This window comes from Fusarium graminearum, chromosome 1 (genome assembly GCF_000240135.3).
Source record: "Fusarium graminearum PH-1 chromosome 1, whole genome shotgun sequence".
In the NCBI taxonomy this organism is placed as follows: domain Eukaryota; kingdom Fungi; phylum Ascomycota; class Sordariomycetes; order Hypocreales; family Nectriaceae; genus Fusarium; species Fusarium graminearum.
In genome coordinates, this window is record NC_026474.1 from 2,260,675 (window position 1) to 2,276,095 (window position 15,421).

Sequence of the window (15,421 nt, forward strand, 5' to 3'; positions counted from 1 at the left end):
CCTGTTACAAAGACCATCACAAACAGACGAGATAAACGGCTGGAATTTTAAATCACGGCCATGTTAGAGTTTATACGCATGTACGCATGATACGGCAGCTCCACCAGTACCGGTCAATAGAGCATCATGTTTATCTCTTTCGTTAAATACAGTTAGAAACTTTGGCATCTTTAAATAAAAAATCGTTCAAGTCACATTCAATTCATTGGATCCGTTCGTTAGTGTCTCCCTTTGAGACAAATATGGGCTGAGATGCGTTTGTATAGACACAGACAAATAAAATAATAATAACACTCTTTCTTTCCCTGGACTCTTCCGTCTTTCTTTCTTTCGTTCTTTCTCCTCCCTCTTTCGCGGCTCCAGAGTGCACAGAAACATGGGGTTGTCCAGCCCACATCTTGTTCCCATCTTTCCGCTCGTAAATCAACAAACTTTGCATAAACCGAGTAACTGTATGTAGTGGAATATAACTATCCGGGACCACCACCAAAGTCTCAATCTCATATCCCCTTACGCCATGATGTGTGTGTGTGAAGTATGTGTAGTTGTGTGTGCGTGCGGAAAAGGACCAACCCCGGGTGGTCTCCAAGTTGCGAATGGGCATCGTCGAGAGCCCTTGGTGTTCGTCCCTCATTACTGGTAGCTGAATATGTGGTGTTGTGTGTCCCGGCAAAAAACAATAAACAATGACAATTATAGCATCCAACTGCGAACATTGGTGCGGAACTTCCCGACAAGAGATCTTTCAAATTGAGACGGTACGCCGTTAACTCCAGGTGCTTCAAGCATGCTTTGTTCACCGGTCCTCACCACCCCTCGCCTTTCCACGTCTCCTGAAGAAGTCCATGACACGCTTGGCGGCTCCGCTGCTTCCTTCGTGACCACGGTAGTTCTCTCCATCATAAGCATCTGCGAACTTCTTGTGACTCTTGTGAAGCACACCCGGACGGTCCTCGCGGCTACTTCCAACAGGGCGGCCATCGTATCCTTCAGACCCGGAAAAGTCTTCTTGGTACGGGCGAGATCGTGGGTCGTTAGGCCGTCGCATATCCACTGATGAATCTGAACCAGTATTTAAATGGCTTCCTCCTTGGATATAAGTGGGAATGGCGCTAGGTCTTCGGCCATCCTGTTGCTGAGATCCATATCGGGTGTTGTACACAGGACTGGATTGTGCTGTATCACGCTGGGGGTACTGCTCGTAGGGCGCGTCAAAGTAAGGCTCGCTGTGTCGGGGCTCATCGTGAGCGCTGTAGCCGCGGAGTTGCTCAGTTCGAGGATGCTGAATAGGCAGATCCTGCTGTGAATCTGCTTCAGATCCCGTCACGCTTCCCTCGTTTCTGCCTAGGCCCATAGCCTTGGCCAAAGAAAATCGACGGTTCTGCTTGTCACTTGAGCCTTGAACACTGCCACTACGCTTCTTGCCAAGACCGATCGAGAAGGACCGTCTGGAGGCCTTCGAATCCATTGAGGGCCTGGGACCAGCATCCTCACCTGGCAACATTGTGTTTGACATGCTGACAGGAGGATACTTCCGGGATGACTTTTCAGCCTGCTGCTGCTGTTGCTGCTGCTGCTGCTCGGGTCGTTTCTTAGACCGGCCACCAAAGATAGATCCACTACGACCCATGATTTTGCTGCCAATATCACCCAGAGTGTTCGATCGCTTATGACCTCTACCAGCCGCCTTGGTCTCGTTCTGGAATGTCGTCATCTTCATCACTTTAGGAGGAACACTGCCAACATCCTTAGCAATATTGCCCTCCTCCTCAGGATTTTGAGGTTGCTGAATTCGGCCATGAGCATTTGTATCGGCGATGGTAGGTGGTGCAGGCTGGCCATAATTGGTTTGAGATTGCAGACCCATCGAGGTAGAGGATTGCATTGATCCCTGTGTTCGCGGCCTTGTCGTAGTGGTTCCACCAGTCATGAAAGCATTGTCGGAAGTGGCGCGCGTGTCGCGAGATGGCCTATGAGGAGGAGGCGCGTTTTTGTGTGAGCTCTGGGGACGTCTCGACTGCTGAGCACGAGAGGGGTTATCCTTCGTCAGTGGCGGTTCACGAGGCAGAGGCTTCTCGGTAACAGGCTCGGGCGTATTAGCAGGTTGCTGCTGCTGTAGCGAGTGGGAACTAGGTTTCGAAGGCGCAACATCGGCACCGCGTTGGGTTTTTGTTGTAGGGGCCACGTATTCGACCTGAACTGTTCTTCGCTTAGCATCCTTTGGTGTTCCGCGATGAGTAGCCTCAGAATCGGGATCGACACTGCCATGCGTCTTGGCCAATCCTCCAACAACAGGAGGATGAGGTTGCTTGTGCTTCGAGGCCTCACGAACCGAGTTGCTTCGGGCAACGGTCGGCGCCTCGGCGTAGTCGTCGGGAGAAACACCTGAATCGGGTACCTCGGAAGGTAGTGTCGTCGTGCTGGTGATGAACTCAACGAGGTTGGCGTACTCGCTCAGCCAGCTGTGTCGAGCAACTTCGAACAAATCCGCTCTCTTGCGGGGGTTAGGAACGAGAATGCGGCGGAGAAGGTCCCGAGCGTGAGGGGTGACGTATTCAGGGAAGGTCAAAGGAGTCGTCACGATATATTTGTATAGGAGGTTGATGTTGTCGCCTTCGGGGTTGGCAGGATCGTCGTCGAAGGGGAGGTAGCCGGCAAGCATGGCGTACTACAACAGGTCAGCTCAACATCCACTTTCTCGCGCCAATTACAGAACTTACCAGAATGACACCACAACTCCAGACATCCACCTTACGACCAGTGTATAGAGAATCGCTGACAACCAGTTCAGGCGCGGCATAACAAGGACTTCCACAGCTTGTCTGCATGAGATCACCCTTCCTGGAGCCATTCATCTTGACTCGATCCAGGCCCATTCGCTTCACAAACTCCTTGTCTGTGAGGTTAAGTTCCTCCTCCTTGGTCAATTCTTCGTGGGCATCAAAAGTGTTTGCGAAGCCAAAGTCGGTGATAATAATGTTGCGGTTACGATCGAGAAGCAGGTTTTCAAGCTTCAAGTCGCGGTGCACTATTCCCTTCTTGTGGAGGTACCCAACGCCCGACACAAGCTGGGCAAACAAGCGACGAGCAGCATTGTCTTTCAGGTATCGGTGGTTGAGGATATAGTCGAAAAGTTCACCTCCGGATGCGTATTCAAGAATGATACCTATGTGTCGGTCTGTCTCGACCTTATCAATCAGACGCACAATGTTGGGGTGCTGAACCCCGCGAAGGATGGCAACCTCGCGGTAAATCTTAGCAAATCGAGAGGGATTACTTCCGACCGTGTCCCTCTTGATGAGCTTAATGGCAACCTGTCATTGTAAGTATCGTGTCTCTAGAATGATGAATTACAAAAGCTTACTTGAACGCTGCTGTCTTGCTTCCAGCCTAGCTTCACCTTGCCGAATTCACCCTCACCAATGGTGTTGCCAAGGATGAAATCGCCAAATTTGGTGTTGCCCTTGTTGCTACGGCTGTGGTCATGCCGACTTCGCTGCCTTCGTTCTTCTCCATGTTCGCCTGTTGCGACAGCAGGAGGAGGCGCGGCTGTATCGTCGCCGTTGTGCTGGTTTGATGCATGGTTGCGGTCCCGGTCGATGGTGTCTTGAGCAGCAGCAATGGCTTTTGTTAAGCTGTCAGTGGCATCGTGGACGGGTTTCGAAGGCGTGCTGTGGGTGGATCGAACGGGCAATTGTGATGGCGCGGCCTTGCCATCCCGGCTGCTGGCTCGGGCAGCAGTGTCAGCCTTGCTGCTTCTGTAGCCATTCTCTGCAGCGGCTTGTTCACCACGCGATCCAGTTCGTGTGGATTCATTTCGGCGGGGTGAACTCGGAGGCTTTTCGTTAGGATAATGAGATCTTCGCGAGCTACCACTCTGGTGGTTAGAGGAGCTCCGCGGAGGAGCGACGGGAGGCATGTTGCCTTGCCAGTCAGAGGCAACTGGTTCTTGGTGGTTGGCCACTGAAGCGGTGACGGGTGAACCGAAGCCGGGAGTTAGATGATAAGAAGGCGAGGGAGCGCTGTCGTTCGTTTTTCGTGAAGGAGGTCGTCGCGATGATGAAGAAGCGGTCGAGGTCTGCTGGGCATTGTACGCCTGGCTGTTAGGGGATGATTGTGAGGGCCTGTACTGGCGGGACGACGGTGTGCCCAAGGGGGACGAAGCCAGAGCGGTGTGTTGATGGGGGGCCGTTTGTAGGGCAGCCGACGACATCTTCCACGCCCAAACGCGTTAATAAAAGGAAGCGAACGGATGGAACCGTTTTTGCACAGAGAGCGTTTTCAAGTCCCAAAGTATTATACAACAGCTGTGCGCGAGAAGCGGTTTTCTGACGGTAGCGCCCAGAAAAAAAGACCCAGCTGGCGACGCGGATATGCAGGTCGAAATACCTGGCAGTTTCAGTCGGCCCAGTCTAGGGAAGCGCTGAACCGGGGACAAATGCAAGCGGCTCCAGACGAGTACAGCAAGGTACCTAATGTAAGCGACTATTACGGGGAAAGTCGACTCCCAAAAGGATGAAGAAAGTAGAAAGAATAGAAACAAATCAGAGTCGGGTTGGGTCAGATTAGTTAAAAAGTTGATGTCGTGAATCGACAAGATTTCATTTCATGGTGCGCGCGCGACAAATTAAGTTGCTCGAGATCGGTCGTATCCGCTTCAATGCGTTTTGATTGCTATACCGGTCGGTATCGAACGTAATTCGAGGCGAACAGTAACGATCCAATACAAGGTCGGGTTGCAGCTAACGGCCGCGACAGGCGATCAGAATTAGGATTGGATTGGAGCACAGCCGACGCTGGATGCGTTGGCAGGCGGGCTGAGGTTGTTTTTTCTTGTTGTTGTGTTGTTCCGTTGCGTTGCGCTCGCTGCGGCTTGGGCCTTGGGCCTTGGGGTCCTGCAGGTGCTAATTAGGCGATGAGACTGGATTGGATCCAATTGGACTGGACTTGGGTCGCTGGAGGTTGGGATAATGTGCGCGATAGCAGCGAGATCGAACCAAACGCTCCTCAATGCAATGCGATGCGAACGCGCAAACGCTTAAATTAGACGCGAGAGAGAGAGAGAGAGAAGGTTTGGAGTCACCAGAAAACAGGCGAAATAAAAAAAAAAGATGATGGGAAAAAACGAGACCGGGGACGAGGTTTCAATTAAACGGGCGAGGGTATAGAGTACAATTAACAGCCAAGTACAACAGAAATTTTAATTGGGTTTAGCACCATAAAAAAAAAGCCATGGAAGGTAGGTAAGGTACCTAGCAGAATGGTGTGAGGGCCGTGTCTGAGTCGAGTCGGTGCCTCACGCGCTATCAGGGACAGAGTTGAGTGAGACTCTGGATTATAATCGAGAGTCAAGTCAACAAGCAACAAGGCCAAGCAAGGTTGACGAGTGGAGTTTGAGGTGGATGGGAACTTTCCAGGACCTGGTTTTGGTGGACGGGAGACCGGGGGCCAGGGCAAAAAGAAACCATGCGCGCGATGTGAGGAGACGGTACTTAATTTACTGCGGGATAAATAGCAGATCTGAGGTAGAGAACAACCCAAACTGGGAGAACCCTGGCAAACTCAGCCCAGTCCAGGGAAGCCATTCACCAATTTCCCAGAAGAGGAACATTCAAGACTCAAAGACTCGGGCGCCAGGACAGGATGAGACGTTCTAAACTGTCATGTTTACACTATTAGCTAGGCCTCTTTAGGTACCTTGACCTCCCTGGTACGGGTAGGCTGGGGTGGAAGGTTGGGTTGGGCTGCAGGAGAAGGAGGAGGATGGATTGGAGTGGAACCCCCCTCATCCTCTTTGATGGTACGGATGGAGGCCCTATCCACCACTAAAGACATCAACACAGGCCATTGACCAAACTAACAGTGTCTCTATACTAGGAAAGTGTTGGAGCATTGACGACTTCCAAGACTTGGAGTGGATAGCAATGCTATGCCAAAAATAATAGTCTCTCTTCTCTCTTCTCCAAAAGCAGGTATTGCATATCTCGTCCGATGCAAGGAGTAGGTACTGAGGGTGGCTGGAAGGGGGACCATGCATGATCACAGATCCATATCACTGCAGTACCCCTGAATATAGCGCTGTCGTTCCTGCAGGTACAGAAACAGTACCTACAGACAGATACGATGCGTTAGTATGCGCTGTAATATCATCACCCATCATCCATGTCATGTCTGGTCTGTCTATCTGTCTATTGACTTCTACCCAACCCTCCTCCTCCCTCCTCCTCTCAAGTGACTGATCTATTTACATTAGTTCCCGATGCCAAACTATCAGCTGGTCATGAGTGTCATGTCAACAAATATCCCGCAAATGACGGGACAACAGACAAGTTGGATAGATCCTTGAACAATTCAATGGCGCATTTGTCACCGATATTGGATGACGACGATGGTTGCGGGCGAAGCAGGTGAACAAAGAATCAACCAAGGCTCTTATTTTTATTCTTGTTGTGTCCTGGTTCTCAAGATTGGAATATCATGCTTCACCAGCCATCTATCGGCCAGTGCTCACGCCGGCTCGTCACTCGATGCTCTGCTTTATCATGCTTTCTTTCTTTTAGTTATTCTGCCCTTGTTTCGGGGCGTCTGAAGCTAATCCAGGTCGGGTTTCATTCTGTGTTAGTTTACTGGTTCCCTTGCCCGGCCTGGAATTGAATTTTAACGCCCAAAAGCCAGAGTTCCGGCTACCGATTATTACTCAATATTTTGTATAGAATGCTTTGTTCAACCCGAACAACGAGGAAGAGTCTCTTTACTTTTAGATCCCGATCCGGGGAACACGATCTGGAAGATAATGCACGAGGCATTGAGCATTAATCTTAAGAGTGGGCTTTGCAAAGGCGTTGACTCTTTGGGAAGAGGGTGGTGGTCTCAGCTCTGACTCTTTTTCTCCCTCTCTCTTAACTATTTTTGAACGACGTACGGAGTATACTTTGACTATAAACCCGTTACAGCGTACGGAGTGGCTTGGCTTTGGCTTGAACGGGTAGGTACATAACGTGCTGCTGAGCAGCGCGATCTGCATTGCATGGATGATATCGACCGACACAACAACGTTGCGCCGTTTGGCTGCATTATACCTTGAACTTCTATTTGCAAAGGCGCCCTGCATGAGTTAATTGTTAGGTACGCAACCAATCATCCAATCTACTTCTCAGCATCGTGCACTCTGGTTTCAACAGCCGGACCACCTCGCCTGGGCCCGTCTGTTGTCTTTGCTCTCGTATTCCAGCCAGCCCGAGTCGATGTGCAGGTAGGACAAGGGGAAACTACTATACCGCTCGAGGTCAGGTTTCCACCCGGTTCGAGAAGTTTGAATGGAAGCAAGGAGACTTCTCTTCTCCTGTGGTTTGTGCGTTTATAACAGGTCACTCTTGGTGGGTAGATGATGGATGGCTGTCCTGCGCTCTACCGAACAACGTTTATTCACATGCCTCATACTAGATAAATAACAACTCTATTTCCTCGCCCAGTATAACTGCCGATAAAGTTCCATCGATAGATTATTCTCATTTCGTGCGCTTCCGCATGCACATCGATGCTATGGCTCAAGGGTGAGCTCCTCGATCGTTACAGATGTGTCCGCATTAACTATAGAGACTAAAGCTCTCCTCACGCACACTTTGCTTCTTGGGCCTGCCTATTTTCCCTCTTTTTGCTACGGCATAAGCAAATTGTCGGTTCAAGTCATTTTGATATGTATCACATTACGAACCTGTCACGATTTTTATTTTATTTTATTTTTCGTAACGAGGCAACAAAACCCTGATCTGAGGTGCCATGTCAATAAGCGACGGCGATCATCATCACTGGCTCGCAGCATCTTCCTTGACTGACAAGAAGCTCTTCCTACCTCAAGTGGACATTTGTCCGATGAACCTCCCTCATGACCCTTGCTTTTCTTTCGTTGTCTAACTTGTTCCTTTTTTCTTTCAACATTTCCGTACCATTTTTCATCTCACAACGAGCCCGAATCTCGCTTGCCGGTAACGGTACCCCAGATACAGACAGATTCAATCATTTCAATGATTTCATAACCGAATTGATTGCATACATATCGGCTACTACTATACAGTTCAGGTGATTCTTTGTTGTCCATGACTCTGAATCTGACCATTTTCCCGAGACATTTGCTTTTTTATCCGTCCAGATTCCGAAACAAGCTAATTTCCCTCACTAACTCGGACCTCCGATAGAGATGCCATAAATACATCAACACGACGACGTTGATGAGACCAGACGAAACTAAATTCTGCACTTGACATCCGCAAGGACTACTCTTTGGTTATTCTCAAAGCTAACTATCAACACTAGCAGTTTGTGCCGTGCTGCACGCTATGTACAAGCTCATAACTCAGCATAAATGCCGGAGATGAGCTTGTGTTTAAAGCAGGCAGGGGTCTCGCTGACGTGAATCTGAGCTTGACAAGGGCAGCTCTGACCTTTGTCCTTTCGTTTCAGACGTCATTTTATCCGGCCTCGCCGTCCGTCTCTACGAGCAAAGAAACAAAGCCTATTGTCTCGATTGTTTGTCCTGGAGATGAGACGAAACGAGACGACACGATACGTTTGGTGTTTGGGTATTCCGTAAAAACTCCAAACTACTACTTACATGAATGCTATCAAACATGTTCAGGTCCATACCTGCCTACTGCATTTCGGCTGTATCAGCGATGTTTACTTTTTGACGTAACCATATCTTAATAAGCACTCAGCTGAGCCACTAAGGCACAGATGGTACGATAATACAGGACCACGCAATTCAGCTGAGATGGACGTTCGCATCCGAGATTCAGCCCTCTCCCGCGAACTCTGTGAATCATTTATCCCGGTTGTGATGGTCTGCCAAGTGACGGATCCCAGTCGCAAACTATACATTGATGGTACATACTTCAGGTCTCTACGGGTGTTGGCTGTCGTGGTTCTTCATCACAATCAAATGACCATCTCGTCACATTTGATCGCTGTTCATCTACAACGCATGACTTGATCCAGGACCAGGAAGTCTTGATTACCATCCCCATCCGAGCTCCCTCCACGTTAGTTGGCAAAATCTTTAGGCTACATTTTGATGCGCTGTTGCAGCCTAATTATGCTATCCGTAGGATAGCAAGATCACCTTCGCAACGAGCCAGTCGTAGCTTCGGCGAAATATGACACGAATGTCACCATTTAATATCGTGCAATGCCTTAAACAACTATTTTATATGGTGGGGTTTGTGATGTAATGGTTTTCAATATTCTCCGATCTTATACGCTTAAGCGTGATGACTTACCGAGGCAGCGAAATTGAGAGCTTTTGGGTAGTGTAATACTTGATGAATAGTAATACTAGAACATATTAATGTCCAGATCATCAGCCAAGTTCACTGGTAAACAAACTCACTGGGTAGCAGACAAGTTGACTCCTAAATATCAGGATACAAAAATAAGTAGTCTAAGAAGTCTGGTCTAAGTAGCACAAGCTGTTCTACTAATTTCGTCTTTATACTAAGCGGCTAATTTTTCTGATACCCTGAAGCCTGGTCAGATGATCCATAGATAGGTAGGTACTTTGCAAAAACTATAAAATAACCGTTTTCGCTGGATAGCAGAGGTTATTAGGCATAGCCGAGGCACAAGAAACCGCTATCAGGTGTTACTGGAATTAGACTCCTCTTCATGCCGAGGTCATAAGGATTTGAACTTGAAAATTGTCGATGTTATCCATGCTTGATCATGTCAGAAGACATACAAGATGCTACGCTAGATGTGTAAGATCAAAATACTAAATGCTAGTTTCAAAGCTTGATACTGATGTTATAAGCATCCAATGCTACAGCAACACCAGTCAGTGCCGCGCTATATACGACGAGAATGCCCATCGTAGCGATGGGAGTAGCATCAAGTGTGTTGACAGTCATGTTGACCAACCCAGTCAACAAGTTTGCCAACAAGAATACAGCCAGACCGTTGCGATTGTACGCTCGCATCACCCGACTGGTGGCGTGTGTGTATGCCTCCTTCTCCGTTTTCGCATCCTGGGCATTGTAGAATGCAGGGAAAAAGATTGTGTCGATAACAGCAAACCCAAGGAGTTGTATGGTGTTGAAGGCGACAACCCACAAGACGTAGGGTAGGTTAGCCATGCGACGAGACACTGCTAATCCGAAACCATAATGGTAGTTGGTAGACAACACATAGAGACCTGTCCAGACTCCGCCCCATACGGCCGTGATCTTCAGAAGCTTGTTCCGTTGAGCTCCAGGACTAGCAGTACTCTTGGGGACGAGGTTACGGGGAATGACAAACATGCCCGTATCCTGTCCGGCAAGAAAGATGGCCAAGTAACCGACGAAGCTGAAAATCCCTTCACGGTTCATGCTAATCAGATCGGTCCTGGGCGCTGTAAGGACATACGCCTTCAGACTAGTGGTTTCAAGTAGGACCTGATATGTGACGCCCACCAACAACGACAGCGCCGCAAATGAAGGAATTAATTTGCGCACTGATTGAAAGATAGCCACAAAAGGGGGCAAGAATCCCAGTGTGAAAAAAAAGTTCCAATGGACGCCGTATTCTGTCACATGTTCTGCGTAATCCAGACCCTTCACACTCAGGAACCGTATGAAGCCCAGGACCAGGAGTGGAATAGAATGGCGCAACGATTGTACGAGACGTGAGGAAAGTGATAAAGCGTTGCCTACAGCGCCAGCGCGACCTGTCGCCTTCTCTCGCAACACGGGACGAGCTGCGACAAGGCCAGCTGAAAAGACGAAGGATCCAACACCAAGGTCCATGAGAGACGTACCCCATGTCTCAACCTTGGCAAAGCGTCTGGGAAATAGGCGGAAATCGACAGCAAGGATAGCCACGCAGGTGACAATCAACATGCAGCCACGGAAGTTTGTGAGGAATGGCTTTGTTGAAAGGATATCCAGCTGCCCAGAGCTCTCGTTGGACCGGGCATTGGGAGGTATCTTGGCCTTCTTTTTTGGACTTCTAGAACGGGGTGGTAGAGTAAAGACGAGGATGGCGGGGGCAATTAGGAGAAGGTTGAGCAGAAGTGGCGAGTTGGAGTAGAGGGTCACTGAGAGGAGGATTGCGCCAACATTGAGGAGGAAGTCGACGGCGAAAGCCAACGCTGTGTATGGTTCAAAGAAGGACTGGCGGGCTTGGAGGACGGACCAAAGTAGAATAGCTACCTGCAACGGATCAAATTTAGCAACTCTTCATGGGCGGCTGGGTGTGGGCTGGTGTTGGGTTTGGAGTTTGAGTTGGAGGGGAACAAACAGCTGCAACGGATGTGACATAGTTGATTTCTGCGACAGAGCCACCGGAAAGGTTGGACACGAAGTCCTCCTTTTGCTGCTTGTAGCTGGCAGTATCAGGCATGGCTGGTGACGAAGTGGTTGGGAATAGGTTTTAGCGCATAGCTGGAGAGAATGTGAAGAGCAAGTTTTGAGGACAAAGAAGCGACACCTGTCAAGTTGACAAGTAATGCGAAAGGGAGCTCAGCCGTGTTCGTGATGTGATGCCAGGTTGTAAGTAGGATACTGTGATGGAGGGGCCCGAGGCTAAGGAACGGTACGGGTAGGCCCAGACCCAGGAGCTTTGGCCAATCAGTACCTAGATAAGACGTTACAGAAGACGGTGTCACGTGCATCCTCACAACCTTCTAATCTCACTTACACAGTCCCAAACCTTCAACAACTCAAACCCTTGATGGCAAACATGATATCCCTGCTTGATTCCGACATATCAAACATTTCGTCCAGCGCCTCGTTCAGGCCGTCGGGTTGGAAGGACCAACTAAAAGCGGGCTCTGTTCCGCGGTCGCAGACATGATATGTCGGCACCAATTGCCTAGAGCAAGCCGCATTTCTTTGTTCTCTTGCGCCAGCAAACACACACTTTTGTCATGTCAAAGATGACCGTCAGCGCCAACTGGCTCACTCCTTTGTGACGGAAAACTCTGAAGTCAGAGTATGTTGGGGCAAGTGTGCATCACGCATGTCATCCTTACTCTAAGAAAAAGCGCCATCTCATTCTGATTTAATGAGGTGGTCATCAGCTATAGGGGGGCATGGCTAGTTCTAATACATCATTCCATCCGTCCTTTTACTCTCGCCGTATGCCCGCTCCATATAGTTCTGACTCTTCTTCGTACTTTCTTCTTGATTGCCTACTACTCATCACTTGTTCAATATCTTTGTAAAGGTACATCACCTTCGCCTTCGCAGCAACCATGACGACGGCCACAGCTGAAGCACGGTCACGTCCAGCTATTGAACCCATACTAACTACTGGTCTTGATCTGAATGTTCGCTCCCTGCGATCACGCATTGTACAAAAGAGCCCTTCTTGGACCCCTTCGCCTCTTTCACCACGCAGCCTCCCTATCCCACGGGTTCGACTCGCGAGAGATGATGATACGGCGCAAGACGATGGGATGGATGTTGATCAACTAGAGAACCCAAAGCTTGATTCTCCCAAACAAGATGCCAATCTCCGCAACGTCTCTCTGCGACCTATCGCAGAACTTGCCCTTCCAAGCCCCAGCACCTTGCCGTCTAGACGTTCTCCCCTTTCGGCGCCCCTGTTTGCCCCTCACGTTTTTCAAAGACCAACTCTTGCCGAAGAGACAAGAAGTATGCTGCTTCATGCTCCAGGTTCTGATTCTCGTCGCAACTCTGTTTTCTTGGACCATGAACGCCGCCAGTCTGCACCTGGTGGTCCTCTGCATACTAGAGCCATGCAGATTGCCCGGCAGAGAGACCAACCTCACCGTCGAAGACTCGCAGGTTCATATAGAACTCGTGAACCTGAGATATTGGTTCAACCAACCGAGCTTCGTCGCTTATCTATGTTGCCCTCGAGTGACACTGGATCGCCATCACCCTACCCTGTGGACGGACGTTTGACTACCCGTGTGGTTGTGCATTCTCCAGGAAAGAAATCGCTTGTACTTACCAGAACTTTCGACTTGGATGAGCTGCGAGCTACCCTTCCACCAGTTAGCCCTGTTGAACAGACGGATCGGCGTGCATCGGTTGCGTGTCTTCAACCCCCCGCCAACATTTCACGATCACATTCACCGGGTTACCCACGGGACAGGCGAAGTTCCTACGGTGCCATCCCGAGAGCCAGCCATTGTCGGTCTCCTCCTGGCGAGAGAAGACTTTCACGTCAAAGCCTGCCTCCTGTTGCTATTCGTAAGTAAACAACCCATGCCAGGACGCTCCTTCAAAAGCTCAACGTCACAACTTCTAAAAGAACATGTCACTAATTCCACACCAGGACTTGACTACGCCAGAAGATACCTTCCCGTCCTGGCTGCGGTCATTTTGTCAGAGCTTGTCCAGCCTGGTGACATGGTTGAGGTTCCGCTGCCGCATCCCCGTGCATGGGAGGACACTGCCACACATGTCTACACAGGACGAAACCCGCTTACGGAACCCATCAGACAGAACATCCTGTATCTTGGTGGTTCTGTATAAAAAGGAAATGTTAAGCTAGATGAATTGGGCTACAAAATTTTCTAACTAGGCAGAGTGTTGCGACTTGTGGGGGCTGGGTTATGGTCAGGGAGTTCCTAATCTTTCTTTTAATACTTGGGTAGTTAGCGAGTAAAATGATTCTTTGATTCTGGATTCTAATCTTTGAGTACTTTCTCATGCTTGTGATAGTCGAGCTTTACTACCTGCATTGCTCAGCAAGTCGTATACCCACCCGATCCTAGTCTTGGGAAGTCGAACGACACGTTCGCAAACTTGAGCACGATCACCCATCAAGAATCTATCAAGCATCCCAACAATTTCATACAAGAAGCCAGTCTCTACAGTGCTATTGAGTTTCTAGATCATGTCCAAACGCATACTGCAGTTGATCAGTGCACCTAGCAACAACGCAGAAAGGCACATCCTCCAACATACTCAGAATATCAAGAAGTGTCACTAGTTGCAGCGCAGAACCATAATCTCATTCATTTTACTGTAGGTATTTATGACTACCGCGTCCGAATCAATGTGTGGGTTTGATATGTCGGCTGGCAGTGTAAGGATCACACCGGATGTCATCGAGGGCAGTCTATACGATGGTCATGGTGATGCCAGTCTCTGCAGCAGAGCCGTTGCCAGTATTGACTCGGAGAGTAGAGATTCTCAACAGGTCTGAAGTAGAACTTAGCAAGTCTTGAACGATACCCTCCTCTGCATTTCTACAATCACGGCTAGAGGTTGCAGAAACTCGATGCTAATGTATGAATGTGTTATTCATTCGATCTTTGTAGAGATATGAGCTTAACAGTACGGTGCTAATGTATATGCTACGAAAGGTAACCAAATAGAGATTGAGCCCAACATCTGATGAAAATACAGAACCTTTCGTCCCCAGTGCTACCTGAACTTCTTGTTATGCTAGCCCCTGGGCTTCCCAGCCCTCAGGGTATCAGAAAACTTGACCGTTGGAAGTATAATGAAAGAAATTAGCAGGTTGGCTTACTCTGTTAAAAGTATACTCTTTAGGCTGTTTATTTTTGCATCCGAAGACTTTGGAAGCCAGCTTTTCCGAGACTTTCATGGTCTAAGCACACTTAACATGAGGGGGGCAAGTATACACCGGTTCAATCTACAGACACTAAGGCAGTGAAAACACAATATCTGCATGGGAAGAGGAAGGTAAAGCGTGTCATTAATGGATTGGATATATCACGGCGTTGAACGACCCCATTTCTCCGGCTTCTCTTGTGCCACGGTTTCGCATCTGGGAACCTGTACATATCACCGCACTTGCCTACGAGCATGGTTTATAACGAGAGCAGCAGTGTCTATAGCTCCAAACTGGTAGCTCGGAAACAAGACAAGTATTTTGCAATACTGTATGCTTTGTTATGTCTCTAATAACTATTAACCCCCTGTGCGGGGAGATATCTTGCTGGTTAATACAGGCAGTAGAAATACGAAAAAAAAGTGTTATTTCAGGGTGCAATCGAGCTACAAAATTCCGGTTTGAGGTCCAAGTGGTAACACAACGCTCAAAGTGATTTTGCTTGTAAACTGTTGTACCTCCTGGACCGGGACTGAAGTTGTTGACGACTCTGTATCTGTCTTTTGATTGGATACAAACTTCTGACCTAGCGTGCATATATGCGCTCATACATATATAACTACCTATGTCTTATATAATAGGCCAAGTCATGAGATATTATTGGAAGATGTCTCACATATCTGTAGAGAAGAGCTAAGTGGTTTACAAATGCAACCACCCCAAAGTCTGACTATTGCACACGTATAACGCATCACAAATTGCTACTGATACATTGACGAGACCTACCTCGTATTACCTTCTGATTTGTTTCTGAACTCGCGGCTGTGCTTGACCATTTGTTGACAGAGGGAGGCCTCGGTGCGACGTGGTCCGAAGTGACATTTGACACACCAAC

General features: G+C 48.8%; 3 protein-coding genes across 3 annotated transcripts; 1 reads left to right on the plus strand and 2 right to left on the minus strand.

Annotated features, from left to right (window-relative positions):
• Positions 1-796: 796 nt before the first annotated feature.
• On the minus strand, positions 797-4,213 carry FGSG_11812 (uncharacterized protein; the record flags this gene model as incomplete). Its single annotated transcript, XM_011318100.1, has 3 exons — positions 797-2,668; positions 2,721-3,314; positions 3,365-4,213. The coding sequence occupies 3 exons, from the start codon at positions 4,211-4,213 to the stop codon at positions 797-799; spliced, it is 3,315 nt and encodes a 1,104-aa protein (XP_011316402.1).
• Positions 4,214-9,779: 5,566 nt separating this feature from the next.
• Positions 9,780-11,373, minus strand: FGSG_00700 (GPI-anchored wall transfer protein 1; the record flags this gene model as incomplete). Its single annotated transcript, XM_011318101.1, has 2 exons — positions 9,780-11,183; positions 11,272-11,373. The coding sequence occupies 2 exons, from the start codon at positions 11,371-11,373 to the stop codon at positions 9,780-9,782; spliced, it is 1,506 nt and encodes a 501-aa protein (XP_011316403.1).
• Positions 11,374-12,226: 853 nt separating this feature from the next.
• FGSG_00701 (uncharacterized protein) lies at positions 12,227-13,478 on the plus strand (the record flags this gene model as incomplete). Its single annotated transcript, XM_011318102.1, has 3 exons — positions 12,227-12,557; positions 12,651-13,193; positions 13,279-13,478. The coding sequence occupies 3 exons, from the start codon at positions 12,227-12,229 to the stop codon at positions 13,476-13,478; spliced, it is 1,074 nt and encodes a 357-aa protein (XP_011316404.1).
• Positions 13,479-15,421: the final 1,943 nt, after the last annotated feature.